The sequence below is a fragment of the Orbicella franksi genome, chromosome 14, assembly GCF_964199315.1.
Source record: "Orbicella franksi chromosome 14, jaOrbFran1.1, whole genome shotgun sequence".
NCBI lineage: Eukaryota > Metazoa > Cnidaria > Anthozoa > Scleractinia > Merulinidae > Orbicella > Orbicella franksi.
In genome coordinates, this window is record NC_138158.1 from 21,220,239 (window position 1) to 21,243,948 (window position 23,710).

The 23,710-nt window shown below is 37.8% G+C and overlaps 4 protein-coding genes across 4 annotated transcripts; all 4 read right to left on the reverse strand.

The window, feature by feature from the left end:
• Positions 1-1,335: 1,335 nt before the first annotated feature.
• LOC145468325 (transient receptor potential cation channel subfamily A member 1-like) lies at positions 1,336-4,941 on the reverse strand. The gene is made up of 5 exons (XM_081452029.1): positions 4,623-4,941; positions 3,639-3,707; positions 2,399-2,500; positions 1,958-2,076; positions 1,336-1,677 (listed from the first exon to the last, which is right to left on the reverse strand). The coding sequence occupies exons 1-5, from the start codon at positions 4,767-4,769 to the stop codon at positions 1,539-1,541; spliced, it is 576 nt and encodes a 191-aa protein (XP_081308155.1). The 5' UTR covers positions 4,770-4,941; the 3' UTR covers positions 1,336-1,538.
• A 368-nt stretch (positions 4,942-5,309) lies between these two features.
• On the reverse strand, positions 5,310-5,950 carry LOC145468324 (transient receptor potential cation channel subfamily A member 1-like). The gene is made up of 2 exons (XM_081452028.1): positions 5,838-5,950; positions 5,310-5,463 (listed from the first exon to the last, which is right to left on the reverse strand). Exons 1-2 carry the CDS (start codon positions 5,948-5,950, stop codon positions 5,370-5,372), a joined length of 207 nt encoding a protein of 68 aa, XP_081308154.1. The 3' UTR covers positions 5,310-5,369.
• A 1,081-nt stretch (positions 5,951-7,031) lies between these two features.
• On the reverse strand, positions 7,032-9,183 carry LOC145468322 (transient receptor potential cation channel subfamily A member 1-like). Its single transcript, XM_081452027.1, has 3 exons — positions 8,678-9,183; positions 7,750-7,888; positions 7,032-7,088 (listed from the first exon to the last, which is right to left on the reverse strand). Exons 1-3 carry the CDS (start codon positions 8,743-8,745, stop codon positions 7,032-7,034), a joined length of 264 nt encoding a protein of 87 aa, XP_081308153.1. The 5' UTR covers positions 8,746-9,183.
• A 227-nt stretch (positions 9,184-9,410) lies between these two features.
• LOC145467297 (transient receptor potential cation channel subfamily A member 1-like) lies at positions 9,411-18,105 on the reverse strand. Its single transcript, XM_081450839.1, has 10 exons — positions 17,634-18,105; positions 16,224-16,332; positions 15,541-15,638; positions 15,412-15,459; positions 14,824-15,009; positions 13,818-14,006; positions 13,178-13,264; positions 12,090-12,175; positions 11,463-11,624; positions 9,411-10,618 (listed from the first exon to the last, which is right to left on the reverse strand). The coding sequence occupies exons 1-10, from the start codon at positions 17,748-17,750 to the stop codon at positions 10,447-10,449; spliced, it is 1,254 nt and encodes a 417-aa protein (XP_081306965.1). The 5' UTR covers positions 17,751-18,105; the 3' UTR covers positions 9,411-10,446.
• Positions 18,106-23,710: the final 5,605 nt, after the last annotated feature.

Genomic DNA, 23,710 nt, shown 5'->3' on the forward strand with positions numbered 1-23,710 from the left:
CACGTGGAGGAAACAAAAATTAAATGGCCAGGGAAAGCAACTGCAAACTAATGGGGAACACGGAATATTTGCTGAGTATTTGAATTTCCTAAGGCTAAATGACAAAACTTTCCTATGGTGTTTTCTGGAAAAGTGACACAGGTTGAAAGCGATATTAAAACAATTTGGCTTCTTGAAAAAAAAAATGACCTCAGTTTTAAGGGGAATAATATAGGGTCATCATCGCTAGAAGACTCATTGAAGTTAAAGGGGCTCAACTTTCGGCGCATGGCTGGTGCGAGTAAAATTAATGACCACGGTGAAAGGGAAACAATTTTCTTTGAAAAGAAAATCTTTCCGTGGTTATTTCCAGTTTGTAAAGATTTTACCAGAGAATTACGGTGACATGGAACAATGTTCAGAGCTTGTTGCAAGAAAAACGACCTTGCTTAGAAGATAATCAAGTGCAGAGATAAACGCAGAGACCTCTAGTAATTAAACTCCATTAGCTTTATTAACAGTCAATACTATCCTCAGTCTTACAACTTGCTGGAAAAAAAAGCAAACTATTCCTTTAGGAATGGATAATGTTAACTCGGAATAAATAACTTGAAGTAATTGAAAGAGAGACTGATTTTCGGCTCATAATACGTGTAGTTAAAATGCTGGTTGAGAAGACTAGGAGTTGGGTCACACAATTTTAGTCAAGTTTATGACTAACCAAATGATCATTACCACATTATATAACGGCTTAAAACTATGAAGAACTTAAAAGCAACACAGAAAAGCCAAAAGGAGGCATGGATGGGCAAAATTGAGAACATTGAAACGGATTGCATTCGGGTAAACTTGAAAAACAGCGGACCAACTTTTTTCAAGTTCATCTCAATTAGTATGAAGGCGCTATTTATAGCGGTCGAAAAACATCCCAGTTTGTTGTGTGGCTGTGATTTTGCTCGAAGAAGACAGTTACATTGTCAATTTGAAGTTTAAACCTCGTAATTACCGAAAATAAACAGAATTAACTAAAATACCTTAACCCAGCCTCTTAACTGCAAATGTAATAGGTAACAGTGTTCAGAGGCTAAATATGATAAACTGCAGCGAATCATCGAAAAACTAAATACTTCTGGATGAAAAGAATGCAATGTATTGAAAACGCTTAACTTGAATCATTGATAAAGCTAAGTACGAGTAATACAGTAGGGAAGGGATTAAACCCTTTTTTTAGCAGAGAAACTCATTAACGTCACAGAGAAATACATTAATATTTTGCAGTGGAATTTAATTAGCCTGTGTATGACGTCGTTGTCAATTTATTCTTTTTGGCAACGATGATTGGTCTAATCTACTTTCTCAACTTTTCAATGAGATTGATAGTGTCTCTTATCTTTAGAATAATGACAAATGCTTTCTCTCGCTTTGATTGGCTGTCATCGTTGGTACGACTGGTTTGACAGGTTTTTTCATCCGCTCGACAGTCAAATATTTGATTTGAACGATTAATAAGTGTAATAATGTCAGCTATAATGTAAAGAAAGGGGACTTATAAACTAAACCTAGAACCTGTGGGGAGCTAATCGTCTTGAGATTTTTCTCTGCTGTGACTGCCGAAATTCCTCCTCTGCGTGCTTCAGTTGATTTATCGATTTGAGCATTTTTGATTGTTCCTCTAACAGCTGGTATATTCCTTTGATTCTGCAAAGAGGAATGAAACAAGGATAGTTACAGTCAGGAGAGAATGAAGAGTAAGAAAGTTAATCCCCCATATAAGCCTCACTTTCAAGTTAATCCCTCAAGTTATTTTTAGATATGATTGATGCAGTCCTCGCGTGGTTGCCACAGTGTTACCACACGCGTTGCGTTGATCTCTATTTTGAAAGTGAAAACGATCGATGAAACGACAATCTGAAAGCACTTTGGTCAAAAATAGAGTAAAATAGAACGTTATACAAGACCGTCATAGCAAATCTCGTACCTGTTCTCTTGCTCTTCCATTCTCTCCATCAGCGGCTGAAATTCAGGAGGAAGCTCTGGGGCTGCATTCTCCTCCTCCTCTTCTATTGGTCGGCTAAAGCCTAGAAGATGCTCATAGAGCTGATTCAAAGAATAACATCTCAAAATTGATACCTCGTACTGATCCTTTTTGGGTATTCGCTATGGTGTATTTAGCACTTCAAGTTAAATTAAACGACTAAAGCCGTTGCACTCGGACAAGAGACACTGTATCACATAATAGACGATGGTATCTTTTCTCTCCCTCCCCCCTTCCCTCATCAAAAGTTCAGTTCAAATTATTCTTACTGACTTTGCTTTATTACTTGCCATTCTCCATTTAGCAGTATTAACGAGAATAAAAAACGTTGTGTTGTCGGTAAAACGTTCAAAAGATGAATGAATTTGTATAAAGTTAAAATACCTTGGATTCATCCTTGTTTGGATACTCTACATGTTTTTTAACATGAGCACGATTGGCAAATTTTTTCGGAACAGTTTCCTCCATATCTAAAACCAACTCGACCTGAAAAGTAAGTAGACGAAACAAAAAAAAAACAAAAAAAACAAAAAACAGAAATGAACGTGCAGTAACGGCGAATTGATTTAAAATAAGCAATTGAAGAAGGCAAGGAGAAATTCGAATTACTCACTATAAATTCATAGCTAGGAGCTATAGCTAAGTATCCTATCTGCACGAGGAATATGTTTACTCTCCATACTACCTCCTATAATTTACGCGGTAACTGCATTCTGACACTCCCTGTACCTAAAACTACTACTTATGGCCTTCGCTCTTTTTCTTGTCATGACGTTAAACAATGGAACTCACTGCCGGACACTGTTTGAACTTTGAACTTTAATGACTTGAAAAAGGTATTAGCTATCCTTTACTTAATGTAATTTTGGGACATTTTGTAAATTAAATTTCTGATTAATATAGTATTTTAAAATATTCACTATACAGATTTATTTCATTCTAGCCGTTAATTTTAAATATTGTACAGACTTGTAGTTTGTATATTATGTTGATTTCTTTCCTCATTTTTCTCTCGGAAAAATTATCTTGTTAATAGCTTCTCTTAAATTCGAGCAAAAATATAGTTTATGTATGTATGTTTGATAAGAAATCTTTAAATTTCATCATACATAAAAGTATCCGATGGCAATGTCTTTAATGTCATTAAACCCATTTAACTTTTCAGGGGGAGGGAGGGGGTGATTTGGTATAGGCATGAGTTTTTTTAAACCCTTTGCTTCTCTAGAATTTTTTTTCCTGGGGACATGTGTATGCATGCTATTTTTTTCTCTATATAACATGATTTTTTTCGGCTCATTGAACGTGGTGAATTATTCTTTTTGATAGTGGTCCTTTGCATGAGTTCTTCAGTACAAGCATGCATGCTGGATATTTTTTCAAAATCACCCACCCCCACCCCTCATAAGGCAAATTGTCCATCCCTTAGTAGCTCTAATTTGTGTATCGTTTAAGCGTCAACTAGGCTGGAGCCACGTCCAGACTAAAATGGGCTTAATTTTAAATTCGTCCATGTGCATCTCGACCGTTCTAACATGGGAGTCCCTGCCCAAGAAGGTCTTTTCTTTGCGTTGATATTATTTTCTGAAGAATAATTGTAGTAATAACTACTTAGTGGCTCTTCTACCTGCATGACGTAGCGATCAATCAACGCATTGACTTGAATCTTTTCAATATCTCCCACTGCAAGACCGACCTAAAATAGAACAAGTAAAAACAAGCAAAGTAGAGAACAGGAGTGGTTGGTGAAGGGCTAATTAACTCTCAAAACTTTAACACACCAACTAGCTACAGTGCTTAATTTACCTTTATCAACTCCAAAATAGCTTAGCTTCGAGCAGTTTTCAGTCGAGTGTCGTGAAACCAAACCCAAAGTAATCACCCAAGCCATTCACAACTTGTGACACCGCAATTAGTACAGTAAACCAATCAAACCTCGAAGTAGTTACAGATAGTTGACCTTGCGCGAAGCGCGGGAAAACGAGTGCCAGAGACCTACGATTGGTTTTGTTTTTACTGCTGATTGGATGAAAAAGTGGCGCAAGTTTTTTTAAGCCAATCGTGTAGCATATAATGCAATACCAATTGTCTTTCGACACTCAAATGAAAACTGCTCTGTTAGCTCAGAAACTAATACCTTTATGCAGAAGAGGTGTATCGTATGACCTTACTCCTTTAACATAGATGAAGACAGAATGTTTTCGCGGGCAATCCCCTGAGTTCATTTCGAGTAATTACATTTGGCAATGAAATTTCGAAACTGTGAGTTCTAAAATCCCAGGATAGGAGCGTTCGGAAGTAAAATTACCTGGAGGTGTCCCGGATAGTTTGATGCAGGAAGTCTAATCTTGAATGATATTTGAGTTATTTCTTGGGCTTGAACTTTTTAAGTTGGGGGATCCGGAGGGAATTATTTTTGTCTTTCAGGATTCTTTTTTGTGGGATTTTGATCTTTGCCTCACTCTTCAACCCTTGATATATGAGACATTTCTTGGGTTTTTACCCTTTTAAGGGGGGAGGGGGGGGGGGAGGAGGGATTATGTTTGTCATCCATGGGGTTCAGGCCTCACTCTCCCCAATCACAATCCCGATACTGAGGTATAAAACTCACCAGCATGTTCATAAGAATGATGGGCATTCCCAGCACAAACATAAAGAACAGTATATTCGTCAGCGTCGCGTATTCCAGTTTACCCCACGGCATAAACGTGTCGGCGTAGTTGAGTTCACCAAGCGTCATCACAAATATGGTCATCATGGAATACGGAAAAGTAGCATATGGCTCCTGGAAATTATGATACGTGAGTAAAATAACCTGTAAATAACTAACTTTTGTGGTGTGAAAGGGGCGGGGGAGGGGGTGGAGTGGCCCAGCAGTTTGCGGAACAGACTCTGGATCGGGGATTGGGCGGTTCCAATTCGTGCGCTTATTGGGAAAGACATTTTACCCTGAGACCTGACAAAATATAATTCCCTCTCTCCAGGGGGAGTAACGATAAACGGTGTAGAATCCCACTGAAAGGAAACATTAATCTAAGTCACTTAATTTTACAGACAACGAGATCAGCACAGTGTCAGTTAGTTAGCGCACACTTTTTTCCTCACTGCTTGCTACGCTAACATGACATTAAATTTAAGCTATTATCCTAACAGGCATCGCAAAGTTGAAAACAGTATAGTATAGGTAAAAATAATATTAATGTTCAAATAATCTCACCGTTTCTTCGTCCAGCAGCAGATAAAATGTGCTACTAAATGCCATAACGAACATGAAAAACAGAAGCAAAACCTGAAAAAAAAAAAAAAGATGAATCAAAAATGTCTACAGAAACTAGCCGACGTAAGGACATTCAACGTCTCAGTGAATAAGGAAATAAGGCAAACCACGCACCTTAAACAGGGTGGCAAACATGGTCGTTAGCATAATGATGTATTGCCCGTACGATGAAAACCTGTGTAATGTAAAGTGATGGGATGATTTTAGATAGGATTATTCAGATCTTCGCTTATCACAATAGGCAGAGATTTTCATCGAAGAATTTTGCTTACCTAACATTAGAAATGACAACTTTCTTCATAATAATAATGGAATAATTTATTTCTTATATAGCGCTAGAAACAACAGGAAGATTAATAGTATAATAATAATAAATATTTAGAGGAGTAATGCCAAAAAATATCGACAGAGATAAGAGCTAAATTTTCATGAAAAGGATTTAGCCGAATGCTAAGTAAAAGTTTCTAAACTTAGAACAAAAGGTAACGTTCAAGGTCAACGTCTGCTGGTCTCTCCTAGTTCATGCACTCTTGAAACATCTTAATTCACCTTCGAAGGAACAGAATAAGGTTCAACCATCCAAAGAACAATGCCAGAGCTCCCAGTTCCTGCTTGACTCCGAGTTTGCAGTCACAGGGTGGAAGAATGTAGAAGAGAGCCATGACATACCCCGCCCAATCCAGATAGTTGGTAAATGAAAGAAGGTAGTTCAGTTTCTGCAACAGCAATAAACATGTGTTGTTAGCATAAGTGTATCAGCTCCCGTAAGCTTGTAATTCTCTTCATTGTTAGCAGCTGTTATTGTTTTAGGGCTAGGGGCATTGTTTCTGTTGCTTGTTCTATTGTTCTCTCAAAGGGTAGCGACCCATTCATGTGAGACCTTACGAGAGCTGCTACTTCACCCGTTGTTAGTCAAAGCTGAGATGGATTTTAGGTCAGGTCACGTCAGATCAGGTCAGTCTAGATCAGACTAGGTGAGGTGAAGTGAGGTGACGTCAAGTGAGGTGACGTCATGTGAGGTGGGGTAAGGTGACGTCAGGTGACACCAGGTGAGGTGACGTTAGGTGACGTCAGGTGCTTTGAGGTGACGTCAGATGACGTCAGTTGAGGTGAAGTGACGTCAGTTGAGATAAAAAGTTAAGGTGAGGAAAGGTGAGGAAAGGTGAGGTCAGGTAGGGTCAGGTGAGGCTAGCCAAGGCAAAGGCACTCAGGGTGTGATCCGGATCAGTGTTCGTGATCCTAGATCATTCGGATCATGGTCTATCAAAGGAGCTGATGAAACCACTCTGAGCAAGAATTCATCAGTTCCTCTGACACACTATGACCCGAGTGATCTTGCATCAATGTTCCTGACCTCGATCATCCCAAAAGAGCCTGTTATAGACTAACCTGTTTTTTGAACTGCAGCAATTCCTTTATCATGTGGAATATCGTGATTATCAAAACTGCAAACTGAACACCCTGAGATAACTGCAAAAACAACAACAAATATTTACCAAGGCGGATGACTGGATTTGCAACTGTTTTGGTACAGGAAATGGCGATAGCTTTAAGAAAGGAAAATTGCAACTTGTCAGCTTCTAAGTAGGCATAGCTGCTATTTTATTTTCTTTCAAGTACTTGGTGTAAGGGTATGTGGCATCCGAGAACAACCTCGATTCCAGGCCCTGCTTGGATAAAATTCCTGCCTGTTATCAGTCACGTGATAAAGGGCGCATTATAAACGGGATACGTAAGATAACATTATATTTGTCTTACCGGATGTTTCAATCTACACGGGAGATCAAAGTCAATGTATTCCTGTAAACAATGAGAATAATGAAAAGAAAACACTGTTACGTGTTAGTGAAAAATGTTTGAGAGGCAACTACGTGTATCGAAGAACAATTAGCTTTTTGTATTCCTATGCTTGATAAGTCTAATTATGGGTTCGGAATAATTTTCGTTTCTGCTGATTTTGGAAAAACAGTTTTTTTCTCACCTTTAGGCTGTGCATGATTTATTTTGGCGCATGGGCAATAGCTTGTGCAGATTATTGTTTTCTTTTAACAGGACTTGGATGGTAGAAAACACTTAGCTTGCTCGATTTTTCCCCATGGCTCCCCATGCACGATTTGTTTTCATCAGTTTTTGGTGTGCAAGAATTTGCGGGGGGGATCGCCCAACCTTCCCCACCCCCTACCCTCAAAGAAATAATGGTCAGTCCCTTACTGACGGCATAATGTGGATTTCCAGTTTTCTAATAAAATTGTAGAAACTGTATATTAAAATGTACCATTCATTTGCTTGAATTTTGTCAGAAATCCTGATACTGTTATTCCCATATTTACGAAATTACTTAATTTCAATTTTGAATTTCAAATAGTTAGTTTCACTGCCATCATAAGTAGTTTCAAATCGAGGTCCATATGCTAAAAAGTTGACATATTATTAAAAAAAAAAACCTGCCAAAACTGGTTACCTTTCTTGGCATGGTTTCATTCAAGCCACAAAGTTGCTTCTCGTTAGCCCGCGTGGAAAGAGCAAGAGCGGTCAGCGGAAGAACGAACAGAAGATACAGAAGCATGTTGATAACCAAAGATTTCCATCCAAACGTCTGCCTGGACGGGAAACAATTTGAAAACAACTTGACTAAGAAAGAGAGAAACTTATCACCAAACATTCTATTTTTCTCGTTTAACAACTCTTTTGATTAAGTACAGGCGAGAGAAAAAAATTAAGTTTTCGGTAAATCTTCGTCAGACTTTCCGATTGCTATCGACCAATCGAAGTGTGACACGAGTACTTGGTATTACACCGAACGTTATCACATGAGTTTGAGGGTACAAGGGTTCGTGCTGGCACTTAGCAACCTCTTTCACGAAAATTTCGAAAATCTTACTTGAATCTTGGAGGAACGATTAAAAACGAATTAAAACGAGCTAGTTTTGGCAACTGAATGAAGATCACGTTGACTTTACAATATTAACATTTACTATAAATCTACTAGCGTTCTATCGCGAATGCCATTCTCTTATTGGCTACGCTACTCACTATCTGTTCTGTGCTAAAAAATGAGTAGCCTTGAAGTGTGCGGTTGTTAACAAAATGGCGGCTACTGATTTGCGTTTTCGAAGTGTTTGTAAAGAGGATTTGAATAAAGTTTTACACGACTAGTAGATTTATATTAAAACAATTCGATTTTTCGTTCTCAATTTCTTTGCGTGATGGAAATCTCGAGCTTATGATCTAATTGTCACATACTATGCCCCTCTGGCCGCGCGAAAAGTGGGGCGAGAGCAAAAACTCGATGAAGAGGGTGGTGGTGAAAAAAAGCTCGCTCGTACGCAAAGGTTTTCTAAGAAGTATATATTAAGGATAAACTAAAATTAAATCGATACTGTCTTTACCATTTTATACTCATAACATTATAGCAAACAGGGTGGCTCAAACAGTTGATACGACGGTGCTTTAACATGGTCTGCGATAAAAAGGAGATAGAAAAATTAATGAGAAGGATCAAATCTTGTCCAAAAGTGAAAAAACAACCTAAGTTCGCACGTTCGTACCTTCAGTACTGCCAAAGGATCTTGCCCAGGCTCTGCTCCTTGAATCATCGTGAAATCATATGTTACCTGGTAACACCAACAATTATAATGCAATTACTGAAATGTCTGGGCTGCATGCATACATTCCTTTCGGAAGATAAACTGCTAGGAGAAATCTCTTTACAAAAATATAGATGATAATTCTACTCTTGGGAATCCCGACCAGTGAAAAAATTCATTGATTCAAGCTGGTGTTGGAACCCGCGATCCTCGGTTTACGTTCACGGCTCTACCACATTAAGAGGAACAACCTAGCCATAATGGAAAATCCCACTGTACAGAATATTATTGCAACAAACATGCCTACATGTAACATGACAGTGTTCTGATTCTATACTAGAGCCATCTTCACGCAAATAAAATGACAATTCTGCACTATAAATCATCTTAATGCAAAACATCCAAAAATATAATAAAACTCACTTTGAAATCTTCGCTGTCGGGGTTTCCTTCCTTTGTAATACACTGATCCATAAACCGCTAGAAAGGCGAACAAAAAAGGTATATGTAGTCATAACTTGTTTATACCGAAAATCTGAGAAAAATCCTAATATGTGTTATAAGGTTTCAAACAATCCCCAAGTCATTACTACGCTAGAGTATATTTTGCCTTACTATAGCAATTTCTGGCATTTTTATCACAAGATGTTGCATCGTTGCGATGTGTCCGGGAGCAGATGACGTCAGTACTTCGCGCCATCTATGAAAAGCAAGAAGAGATGCTTAAATATATTTTGATATATCAAGAATTAATATGCCTCCCTCTTATATTCTTTTAACTATACGCAAGAATTTGACATCTAAAATAGAAAATAAGCAGACGGTTGTGCTGTCGAAAATTTCGAAACCTGCCCTGCCCTAAACCGAAATTAATACTTCAATTCTCAATATTTCTTTTAACCCCTATATATATAAAGTTGAGCCGCAAAAAAGATCACACGAAGACGTCCGAATGCTTGCCCCTCCATACTACATTCTCAGTTCAAAAGAACAGGATCGTACTAGACGTATGTTGATCATGTGCAACGCACGTGCAAATGGCACGTGCGCAAAGCTGAGCCTAGTCTGCGAGCTTGAACTTTAACGAGGAAATAATTGGACGCATTTGCGTCTGTTTGTTTGTTTGTTTGTTTGTATTTTGTCTTTCTTTGCTGCTAACATTCTTAACTAACCTCTCGTGACTCGCTATAGCAAGTGACACATTTTTCCTCTCAGCATTCAATGCGGCGTCCAGAACATTATGGTTCTTTTTATTCAAAAGGATCTCTTGTTCCGGGTAAGACAGCAAGCACGAGACAACTTCTGGGGAATCATGAATGGCGGCCAAGTGTAAAGCGGTGTTCTGGGCGAGAGGAGAAAGATAATTAATTTCTTAAAACCAAATCAAAAAGCACCTCATCCGTAAGGAGTTCCACGCGTAATTATTCCAAAATAAATTATATTACATTAGCAAAGAGGAAGTTTGGAAGGGGTACCTGGGGTTTGATTCGAGTCGGTTAATGGTCGGTCAGCGAAAAATGAGTTCTGGAAAATTTTTCGGACGGGACTTCTTAAATTATTTCTTGGAAATTTCATGATTCAATATGACGACTGCGGCACTCAAACATAACATTTTTAGGTTTTCTCACCTGATTTTTATCAAAGAGGTTAATACATTTAGGGTGGCGCTGTAGAATGTACTGTACACATTGCTTGGATCCCCTTATGGCAGCGATATGCAGTGCTGTCCTGTCGTTGTGATCTCTGAGAATATGCCATAAGGAAATACAAAACATTTGACACAAAATATATACTCACCCCATTCGTTCTGGACTGAAAACGTCTCTTCAGCCTTTGTAACTTTAATTAATCAAAAATTTTGAAATTGCGCATTTATAAATTAAACAAAATTACGAAACTCAGATCTTTATTGGGGGAATTCTTTCCCATTTTGATTTGTGTTCTCTTATTACTGTAACTAAAAGTTATTTTTATTTTTTTCAGTCTTGACCTTTCACGAAACCAACAAGCCGATTAGAGCATTACGTTTTTCCTGCTACTGCGGCAAAAATTTAACTAATTTTACTGTACGACGTTTACAAACATAAACAAGGGAGTATTAGAGTTACAAGCCGACGTTTCGACGTCATCCTGGCACCATTCTCAAGGTTTACAGTTAAATTTCCAAATTTCAAAGCACCGAAGTTTACACCCCATCGTTCTGTTATGAGGTTTAAATAAGAAGACCAACTGATGCACAACTTAGAGCAGTTTTCACTTGAGAGTCGAAAAGTAATTAGTTTTGCATCATTGACTTAAAAAACATTTTGAAGACTCGGGCGGGAAACATTTTGAAAAATCGCGCCACTTTTTCATCCAATCAAAAGTAAAACCAAAACCAATCGTTACTCGTTCGCCCATGTGTTCCCGCGCTTTGCGTCACCTACACGTAATTACTTCGGGTTTTGATTGGTTTACTTAATTTTCAGCGTCCTTTATGATTGGCCAGAGTGATAACTTTGGGTTTGGTTTTACGACACTCAATAGGAAACCGCTGTAAAATATGTCTGATAAATTTTTATTCTTAGTATATAATCTCTCAGCCTACTTTTCCACAGTTGCACCAAGATTAAGCAAAAGTTCAACAACTCGGTCATGTCCTTCCACGCATGCGAAGTGTAGAGCTGTCTTTCCTTGACTGTTTTTCAGGTTTATGGAACGAATATTCCGACCAGACAGCAACGCTTCAACTATTTCATGCCGGCCATATCTAAAAGGTAAAGCAAATGTATTATTTAAAACTTGAATTTGTTTCTTTTGATTGTTTGTGAGTTTTAGCGCGCTAAACCTCTTCTCTCTACAACCTTTTACCCCTAATTCTCGCCCCATTTCCTTCAAAAACTGAAACGCGATATTGTAAATTTTTCTCTTTTCTCCTAGTTCCCGCAATATGTTCCCACGTGGAATGAATTGAGGCAACTAGCATATGTGCAGTCTGACAAGACTTGGATGAATTTACTTCAAGGTTCGCGCATCTTGAAAAGTTTAACCTAAAATTTTCAAGTTGGTGGTTTGTAATCTGGGTTAATCTTGTCCATCTTTAACCATTCTTCTTCCTTTATATTATCTTAGTAAACTACTATTTTCCGGTTTTGTTCAATTTAAAAATACTTTTGTACGAGGCCAAAATAACTCAAAATACCGTGACTGAGCTCCTTCAATATATATTTTGTACCTGGCAGCGCCGTGTAGCGCAGTATCCAGACCATATGACATCACTGTGGTGGCTGCTCTATTTCGCTCCATAAACAATAAGATATTCTGTTGGTGTGACAAATAGCTGGTTTTCAGATGACGTCACTAAAATTCGAACTACAAAACTATTGATCTTGCTGAGATTTTACTTAAATGATGTATAAGAGCAGCTGGAAACTAATATTCATACAAATTTTCGCTCCGAATGGGTTCTTGGTTTTGTGATACACTACGCTTGCATTTCTAAGCTTTTGCGTGACGCGGCATTTACATGACGGCCTAGAGAGCTGTAATGATGGTTAAAAAAGTGACTTATTTCGGGGAACTTGGCTATCTGAACAGATCATGTCTTAGAAAAAGTATTATTTTAATGTTTTAGAGTTCCTCGAGGGATAAATGCACGCTTTTGTAGCAAAACTCAGTGTCAGATGTTTCTGTTGGTTTCCGGCCGCCATGTTGGTGCCCATACGGATGGGCACCAGCATGGCGTCTCCATACAAATCTCTATAAATTTGGGTAAAAAATTTCTTCGCATATCTCGCATAAGAAAAATTGCTGTGACCAGAATTTTGGCGAGAGTCTTTACATATTTACCTTCTTTCACTTCCCAGATTCTGGACTTTATCTATTGACCGGTTTTAATTTTTATTTTGATCTATTTTGAATTGCGTGACACTGAAAACCAGCAATACGCTAAAATATGTACAGACTTTTATGCAAAATAGTTATACTCATAACCTACGAGTATTTTACTGCAGAAATAAAGAGTCTTTAAGGCGATGAAATTGGTATGAAATAGTATAGGAAATCGAAGAAAGCGTTAATGGAATACTGACTAGAAAAACAAAACAAACAACAAACCGAAACAAAACAAACAACAATACAAAACAAAACAAAAACAAACAACAAACAACAAACAAAACAAACCGAAAAAGAGCAGGAATGTTTGAAAGATTGTTAAATTTTCTCAAAGTCCTTTTCAGATTGTAGATAGTCCAGGCACAAAGCTGGTGCTCAGTCTAACTTGCACTCTTTTAACTCAAGTTGTGAGTGACATTTTCTTCTTACCTGAAGATGACCATATTTGGCAGCGTAGTGGACTGGGGCAAATCCTGTGATATCCTTTTCAGTTATCAATCGGAAAGCGGCGCGTTTCTAAGAAGAAATAAATGCTTGGTAACTTTAACTGGAACCCCCAAGGTCAAAGAAAGAGAGGGAGACCACGGAACACCTGGCGGCGGGAGCTTGAAAAGGACATTAAAAGGACTGGACACGCATGGAAACATCTTGAAAGGATAGCTCAGGACAGAGGAGACTGGAGAGTTGTTATTGGTGGCCTATGCTTCGGGAGGAGTAAAGGGCCAAAGTAAGTAAGTAACTTTACATAATATTTCATTTGATATTTACTTAAAATCGTCCGTATAGCAAACTTAGCTTCGAGAGGTTCTTGGGACAAGTATTTGACTGGTTCCTAGTCTTCTCTCACGAGAAAGGAGAGCCATGATGATGGTTGAGGAGGCTCTCTTTTATCATACCCAGGGCTTCGCAAATTACACCACGAGGCGACTGGGTACAACTCAGCCGAGTAGAGTGCGGCACTTTCAGATATCCCAGTGGTGTCAAATGTTTTAACAGGGTCTACATTGTCAAAGCCATTGGAACCTCCTAAACCGCAGCGGCTAAATAAAATCAGCGATGTATTTCGTACCTGCAGTAATACCTCCATTGTATCTGTATGTTCCACGGCCACTCTTACACAAGATTGCATGTCCACGTCTTTGATCGTGACGTCAGCACCACCGTCAATTAATGCTTTAACAGACTCTGTTGCGCCCTCGGCGGCTGCTAAGAAGAGAGGGGTGCGGCGGAGTTTGTCACGAGGGTCTACTGAAGCACCCTGAACAGAAAAACAGTTAAATCAAGGTCGTTGCCTCCTTTTATTTGTGGACACTCGTTCTGCGCAACGCAGAATGGGGAACATAGATTTTAAGCTTTTTTGGTGGAGGTTGTTCAGTTTAAACCGTAAGACGTACACCGTACGAGAAAGGCGTATTGATACATCAAAGATCACGTAAAATCTAGTGTGAATGCGCAGAACGTATACAAAAGAGAAACCGCTGTAGAGTTGACGTAGCCAACTTTTAACATACCTAATAATATACGTGAAAAAAATTACTGATTGGCTGAGAGCAGTGCAGTTCAAGTGTACCATCAGTGCAAAAAGTGTAACATCAGTGCAAATTACACATCGTAATTCTGGGTTATGATTGGCTGAAAGACTATAGGGAATTTTCTAAGCCAATGATATCACGTAAAATGATGACGAAAATTTTGTGCGGGAACTTTGAAAAAAGGTTTTCACTAATAAGAAAGAAAGAAAATGAGAAAGAGAGATCTTCCGGCATTTCTTCCAAGCGAATTTTTTCATGTTTATGTTATTAATAAGCGGCTCGTGCAATTTCAGCTTTTTGAAAAACTCACTAGTGCAAATGAATTCCAAATAGCCCCTTTCACGGTTACCTTTGCTTATTTGCATTACAATAAAATCTAGCATGGATGAGAGGCAATTTCGGGCTATTTTGTATTTTTATCCCGAAATTGCCTCGCATCCACGTTGGATTACATTGTAATGCAAATGAGAAAAATTAACCGTGAAAAGGGCTATTGAAAGAGAAAAACCGTATGATTACTTATACATATATATATATTATTACCTGTTTTAAAAGAAACTGTACAACGACTGAGTGATTGTTGAGCGCAGCCATGTGCAAGGGAGTCAAACCTTGGCTGTCAATCAATGTTATTTGACAAATGGAGACATCTTTAGAAACAAAGAGCTGAACAATCTCAAGAGATCCTTGAGCGCACGCCACGTGGAATGCAGTAATTCCTTGACTTCCCTAAATCAATCCAAAGAAATTAAAAATAAGGAAAATACAAAAAAGAATGAATGAATGGAATGAATGGATGCATGGATGAATCAAAGAATGAATGGATGAATCAGCGAGCTAGTCAGTCAGTCAGTCGGTCAATCAGCGAGTCAGTCGGTCGGTCAATCAGTAAGCCGTTCAGTCAGTCAGTCAGTCAATCAGTCAGTCTGTCAGTCAGTCAGGCGAGTCAGTCAATCAGTCAGTCGGTCAGTCAGTCAATTAGTCAGTCGGTCAGTCAGTCGATCGATGGATCGATCGGTCGGTAGTTAAGTCTGTCAGTGACATTTATACATCGTTAAAGTTGTGATAGACCAATAATCTGTTTTGAATATAAATTTAAAATAAATTTATTTTGTCATTAATACTGGTTACCTTTGGCTGTCGAAGAATGGCTCCATTGTCCATACAAAGTTGTACCACCTAAGGCAAAACGATTCAATTATTACGTTTTGGCCTCACACTTGATGAAGAAATTGGAATTGTCATAAGAAGGTTAGTTACCTCAGAGTTTCCACTTTCGACTGCTAAGTGAAGCAGAGAGCTTCCCTCGGAATCCACGTTAAAAAGTATGTCCTCCAATAGCCTGTGTTTTGATTTAGCTGCCAGCAAAAACAATGCATTGTTATTAGGCGTTTCTTTACGGAGTCGAAGAGCCGGGTGGATAAATTTTTATCTCGAGGCCTCCAGACCAACTCATTTGGGGGTGATTTTGTGTTTTATTCGATTTTAACCTGCTGTAAATTTTGTGAAAGATAATAAAATGCCCATAGTAAGTAGATAGAACGAGGAAAAAGCTCTTACGGTTTAGGTTGGAGTCCTTCAATGGAGTCTGAGAATTCCTACCCCGCCTCAGATAAAACAATTATGTCGGCCTTAAGAGTTAAATAGTATACCCATCAACAACCCGAAGTGAAGAAATCTCGAAGAAGTCAACCCCAACTCATGACCCAGTCACATTTAGTAACACATATCCATATAGTATACGTCACTCAGTCGGTCGGTTGTTCTTTCAGTCGATCACTTGTTCAGTCAAACAGACAGTCATTCAGTCAGTCAGTCCGTCCGTCCGTCCGTCCGTCCGTCAGTCATTCAGTCAGCCAGCCAGCCAGCCAATCAGTCAGTCAGTCGGTCTGTCATATCCTTCAGTTATGAAATAATTCAAAATCACACTAGATGCTGCTGACCATCTTCAAAGAAAAATTCAACAGCATTCTTGGCTCCCTTTTCAACAGCTCGTGCAAGAGGAGTCATGTTGTCGTCGTCACGGCAGTCCGGAGAGGCGCCATGCTCAATCTAGAACGAGAATACGCATCCAAAGTAGACTGGTAAAGTTTCACTCGCCCATAAAGTGTCTACTAACTTGGGAATATTGTTGTTGCCGGAATTGAATTTATACTAGCTAGTGGGACCGAAGCCGTTTCTACATCAGGATACAGAAAGGTATTCTTAGAGTTAAGTGTCTTGCCCAAGAACACGCACAACACAGTGACCCCAGCCTATGTTTTGGACGAGACCACTTGGTCTTTAGTATTGCAAGGTTATCGTTAAGTCACCGCACCTCTCATTCATACAAAGTAGTCTGACTAGATTTCACGAAAACATTTCACAGACTAGATTTATTGCTTCAATTCAAGCCTTGGGCTACTTAGGTGACGCGAATGATTAGAATATATAATAAGGAAAATGAGTCTAAATATGGTGATGGAATTTACGATAATATGCTTTATCACTTGTACTCATTGGCAATTGTTCATGTTATTGTATATTTCATGTTATTGTATTTTTCCCGTGAAAAATGTGTCGAACTCAGAGAACTTTTATTTCATTTTGAACTGCTTTACTTTGAACTGTTTTATCACTTATACGTATTAGGGATTGTCCATATTATCACTGATATATTTCCATCACCATATTTACACTCATTGTCCTTAATATATTCTAATCACTCGCGTCACCTACACCACTTTTATATCTTTCATTCCCTGATGATACCGTAGAACGCCGAAAGCTTGGGGGAAAAAAGTAGCTCAAGGCCCCAATTGAATCAATATATCTATTCCGAAATGATACTGAAGGACACTCCAAACGTTTATTTCACAAACTATTAGTTTTTAGGTGAGTATGTTAATTATTGGGAGTTTTTTATTGGGGCGAGGCTCATCCTCCGAGATTTAATTTGTTCAAGACTCGCGAGTTGTCTGGCAAGAGTTGGAGGTAGGGAAAAGAAATCATGAAGTATTTTACGAGATAGGGCTAACATGGAGAGGAGGTTGGAGCATGCTATCAAGGACTGGGAATTTGAACTTTAACTTCAATTAACTATTACAATTAATTGGGCGAAGAAAGATACTCTCTGAGTCAGTGGCGGATCTAGGGGAGAGGCCCGGGGGGCCCGCTCCCTTATTTTGGGTAAAATAGAAGAAATCACAGACGGAAGAAAAGCCGACAGGGCGAGAAAAACAAAACCGGGCCCCCACCTTAGTTGAACGTCTGGATCCGCCACTGTGAGTGTCCAGCTCAGAACACAAGGCGACGATTCTGGTTCCAGTACGGACCTTTTGATCTACTGCCTATTGAATCAGTTAATTACTAACCAGCAATTTACAGATGGGTACTTTGTCCATATCGGCAGCGATGTGAAGGGCGGTTCGCGAGCTGTGTCCTCTGATGTCTACGTCGCTCTTGGCATGTTCAAGAAAAATCTGAAACATCAAACAGTATTATAATTCAGGTTCCGGAAGAACTTTTGGAGCGCGAAAATAACCTCTACTTCCACCAGTTTCTCTCGCACAGGACAAAACTACCACATAACGACTATGACTCCTAAGGGACACAGAGAGTGTTCTCACTTAGCGGTTTGATATATTGAAGAGAAAATGAATGGTTTGGAAAACCTCTCCCCGGCCCGAAGGAGTGAGTTTACGCAGCTAAATGGGCTTCGCCGAGGACAATGTGTCGATTGGAAAATTATTTATATCCTAGCATACGGCTGCGCATAAAATGCTTCACCATGTTGTTTTGACTTTGTTTTTCACCTCCAGCAGTTTCTTAACAGCCAGGTAACACAGAAACTGGGATGCAGTAATAGCGACGCTTTCTCCAGTTAAACGGACCTGTGGAATGGTAACTCAATCCCACGTCAGCTCATATCCAGTAAATGTCAATCACTTGTAAACTGGTTAAGCAGGTTTCTAAGAAGTGTGCTGTTGTGGTGCAAAAATCCTTCAATCTGTACAGCAACGGACCGTTTTTCAACCCTAACAGCCACTCCCTTGCACTAGAAGGACGCTCGCTTTTATTAGATTCCATAAAAAACTGAAATTTACATTGGTTTCAATCAATTGAATGTTGAACTGATTTTCAGTCACACCTCCTTTTATTTTATGTGCTATTGAAATCGTAAAGAAACTGCTGAAAACAAATAAACACGGAAATGTACGTTTCACGTTTTAGACCGACAGCCAACACCTCAAGCTGTTCTTCTGATACAACTGAGTTGAACATTATACTCATCCTCGGCTACCGAAAAGTGAAATGTTTGTGCAGAAGTGAAGGATTTACGAGGATGGAAGCGGATTAAAGTTCATCAAATAGGATTTTTTTTTTGTAATAAGCTGGTGATTGAAAAACTTTCAATTTTTTACTCAGAAACTAACATGATTGTAGACTAACAGTAAGGGTGTTTTTTTCAACAGAAAAATCAAAGGATGAAGTTGCAATTTACTTTGAAATCAACTGAAAACACGCCATTGGCTCTTATGTTTGAGCTTAATTAGTACGTACTCGGCCCTAGTTTCCCGGCTTCATGTCACACTTACAAGACCACAATGCACATCGCTCACTTATATCATTATCGTTCAACTGAATAAAAATTAAAATTAACAGAATAATATGAATACAAAACCTAATTCTGTTAAGAAAATTACTTGATTCATTCAGAAGGCAGTAACAAAAACTGAAGACAAGATACTAGAGTGATAATTTGGAGTCTATATACGTTGGTATGTCAAGAGAACTGGGACGCAAAAACCTTGTAGAAACTGTTATGGTTGTACTAACTGCAAATAACAAAACTTTAACCTTCATGATCGTCATTATCTGAATCTTTGTTTTATGTTTGTTCTATTTTAACAAATTCAATCAAGGAAGGCAAAAGAGAACAGAAATAAAGGACCATTTTGAATCTACTGATTTACGTGAGTGTGGTAAACAGACTCACTGGTACCAGCCACATTTTTGATGGATCACACCAGGCATGCGCAGTAAGACCCTAGTAGAAACAGTCATCATTGTTGACTGAGAATTAGGTAATATAGGACTCAGCTCTTTGCTGCTAACAAATTCAAGAAAGATAATAGCAAACAGAAGACAAAGTGCCACTTAGAGAGTCTATTTGTACTGATACGAAAAGCCATCATGCTTGTTATCCAGAATACTCAAACACATAACTAAGTGGTGATCTATACTTTCTATATTCAGTGTTATCAACAAAAAGCCTTTCTCAGTTGGTTCACAGAAGACTAAACACGCGATGCAAACAAAGCTAGTTGAAAGTCGCGCTTAACTGAAATTTACTAAAATTATGCTATTCCAAAGCTGAGGTAAAGCACCTGCACTATTTGAATTCTGAATAACGCAATTCTTAACGTAATAACTTAACTGAAATTTTGCTAGAATTATAGTATTCCAGAGCAGGGAAATTTGGTAAATTCTGAATAATTAAATTTAATTGCTTCAGACGTGCTGATTCGCATTCAGCAGCTGAATTCACGCACAGCATGTGCGAAATTGAAAGACGACATTTCCTTTCAACAAATAATATCAATATTTTGTAAATTTGTTGTGATAAAAGAGATATAGTTAAGTTTGACTAAAGTGTCCTTCCTCAGTTGGTTCATACAAGACTAAACACGCGCTTAACTGAAATTTACTGGAATCATAGTATTCCAGAGCTGGGGAAATCACCTGCACTATTTGAATTCTGAAGAACGAAATTCATGTGTTGCAGACGCAGTGATTCGCATTCAGCAGCTGAATTCATGCACAGCATATGCGAAATTGAAAGGTGACATTTCCTTTCAACAAATATCAATATTCTGCTAATTTGTTTTGATAAAAGAGATATATTTTTAACAGTTTGGCTATTGTGTCCTTAAATTGAAGAGAAATAAAAAGCAATTTCCTCCCAAGAACAAAACACTTTGAACTTGAACAAAATTTCCTCTGAGTGTGAGAAAAGTGTACGACGAAGTAGGCTAAAAATCCCTTTTTTTCTCGAGGGGGGAGGGGGGGGGGCGGGGGCGGATGGAGTTCAGAAATACACAAAGTCAGATTTACAAACATTTAAACTCATCGTTAAAAACATTTATACAGGGTTTATCTAGATGTATACACTTGCACAGGCGTCGCGTTCTCATTGCTGTCAAATTAAGAAGTCCTGAAAGTTTGTTTGATTTATTGACAAAATTATCACAGCTCAGTTTTCCACGAGGGGGAAAGATCATTTAATTTTTCTCCCTCTAAATCGATTTTCAACAAACGTTCATGTTTTACGCAATTCTTCAGAAAATAATCATGTGTTATAAGATTTCGTGTCTATGAAGGAAAAAACTCTTCTACGATTACGGGTTTCAAAAAGTAAAATTATAACGTCACTATTTAATGGATCTGAATTCTGCTGTGCCACTTTTGTTGATTCAGGTGGAATCAAACTTAGAAGCAATTTTAATCAATTGAGCGTCACTGTATGAGAAAACAAAGGAGGATTTTGTGGATTGCTGTTCATCAAATTTGATTTATTTGTGATAGGCTGTCAAGGAAACAAAATTCAGACATTCTGCCAACTGAAAAACCTTCAATCTTTTCAGTCAGAAAGTAATATGACTGTAGGCTGAAAGTAAGGTTTTCAACAGAAAAATCAAAGGATTAGGTTGCAACTTGCTCTGAAATCAACTAAGAAACATTCCACTCCCTCTCATATTTTAGCTCTTTACTCTTAAAAAATTATAGAAAAATAACAACAAACAGAAGACAAAGTGCCACTTAGAAAGTCTATTTGTACTGATACGAAAAGACATCACCCTTCTTATCCAGAATACTAAAACACATAATGAAGTGGTAATCTATACTCATCACATCTTTTATAATGTATTTATTTTGTAAGTCATGAAAAACTTCACATTTCCATTTGTTGAAATTGCGTATGTGTTATTTTGTTACGAGTATCGTTGTAGAGCAGGGTTGTTTCCAGACAGAACTCAGGATCGCTGGTAACAGCAACAAACTAATTTATTTCCGTAAGATAACTTCACGAATTTACAGCACTAAGCTTCTTCAAATTTGAATCAATCTCTCTTACAGCAGAACCTCTCGCTCTAATATACATGAGGCTTAAAGTTCTAGAAACTAAATTAAGTAGTTTGACACAGTTTCTAATCTGAGTAATTACATAAGGATTAGAATGTTCTGGAATGTTCTTATACAAAGTGGTCACGGCTGAATGACTTCCGGTTCTAGATTGTTCTAGAAATTGACTTAGACAATTTTTCGTAACATATTTTTTAAGTCAAAAGATTTTTAGTTGTTATGTTTATTGCGCACTACCCATAAATATAAAGAATTTGTTTATTTCCATATTCAGTGTTATTAAGAAACAGTCTTCCTCCGTTGGTTCATACAAGTCTTAAAAAGCAAACAAAGCCTATTAAAACTCGCACTTAACTGAAATTTACTGAAATTATAGTATTCAGAGCTGGGAAAAGCACTTGTACTATTTAAATTCTGAATAACGAAATTTCTTTGATGCAGACGTGCTGATTCGCATTCAGCAGCTGAATTCATGCACAGCATCTGCGAAATTGAAAGATGACATTTCCTTTCAACAAATATCAATATTTAAGTTTGACTTAAGTGTCCTTAAATTGAAAAGAAATAAAAAGCAATTTCCTCTCACGAACAAAATACTGTGAACTTGAAAAAAAATTCCTCTGAATGTTAAAAAAGTAGACGACGAAGTAGGCTGAAAATCCCTTTTTTTCTCGAGGGGGTGCGGGGGCGAGTGGAGTTCAGAAATACAGAAAGTCAGATTTACAAACACTTAAACTCATCATTAAAAGCATTTATGCAGGGTTTACCAGATTATACACTTGCACAGGCGTCATGTTCTCACAGCTGTCAAATTAAGAAGCCCTGAAAGTTTGTTTGATTTATTGACAAAGTTATCACAGCTCAGTTTTCCACAAAGGGTAAAGTTCCTTTAATTTTTTCCTCTAAATCGATTTTCAACAAACGTTCATGTTTTGCGCAATTCTTCAAAATTAATCATTTGTAAAAAGATTTCGTGTCTACGAAAAAAAACTAAACTCTTCTACGATTGTTTTTTTCAAAAAATAGAATTATAACGCCCCTACTTATTTGATCTGAATCCTGCTGTGTCACCTTTGTTGATTCAGGTCGAATTAAACTTAGAAGCAATTTTAATCAATTGAGCTTCACTCCACGAGAAAATAAAGCAGGATTTTGTGGATGGCTGTATATCATATTTGTTTTAATTATATTTATTGGTCAAAAGCTGTCAAGGAAACAAAATTCAGACATTCTGGTGATTGAAAAACTTTCAATCTTTTCAGTCAGAATCCAATATGACAGGAGACTGAAAGTAAGGTTTTCAACAGAAAAATCAGAGGATTAAGTTGCAATTTGCTTTGAAATCAACTAAGAAACACACCACTCGCTCTTATATTTGAGCTCTTTACTCTTAACGAATTTTAGCAAGATAACAACAAACAGAAGACAAAGTGCCACTTAGAGAGTCTATTTGTACTTATACGAAAAGCCATCATGCTTGTTATCCAGAATACTCAAACACATAATTAAGTGGTGAACTATATTTTTAATATTAAGTGTTATCAATAAAAAGCCCGATGCAAACAAAGCCAATTGAAAGTCGCGCTCAACTGAAATTTACTGGAATTATAGTATTTCAGAGCTGGGGAAAGCACCTGCACTATTTGAATTCTGAATAACGAAACATAGTTCATTTGTTGGAGACGCAGTGATTCGCATTCAGCAGCTGAATTCATGCACAGCATCTGCGAAATTGAAAGATGACGTTTCCTTTCAACAAATATCAATATTTTGCAAATTTGTTTTGATAACTTGAAAGAGATACAGTATATTTACGTTTGGCTATAGTGTCCTTAAATTGAAAAGAAATAAAAAGCAATCTCCTCTTAAGAGCAAAACACTTTGAACTTGAATAAAATTTCCTCTGAGTGTGACAAAAGTAGCCGACAAACTAGGCTAAAGATCTCTTTTTTTCGAGGGAGGGGGTGGGGGTGGAGTTTAGAAATACATAAAGTCAGATTTACAAACACTTAAACTCATCGTTAAAAGCATTTATACAGGGTTTATCTAGATGCATACACTTACACAGGCGTCATGTTCTCACAGCTGTCAAATTAAGAAGTCCTCAAAGTTTGTTTTATTCATTGACAAAGTTATCACAGCTCAGTTTCCCACAAGGGGTAAAGATCATTTAATTTTTTCCTCTAAATCGATTTTCAACAAACGTTCATGTTTTGTGCAATTCTTCAAAAATAATCATTTGTTAAAAGATTTCGTGTCTACGAAAAAAAAATTCTTCTATGATTGTTTTTCTCAAAAAATAGAA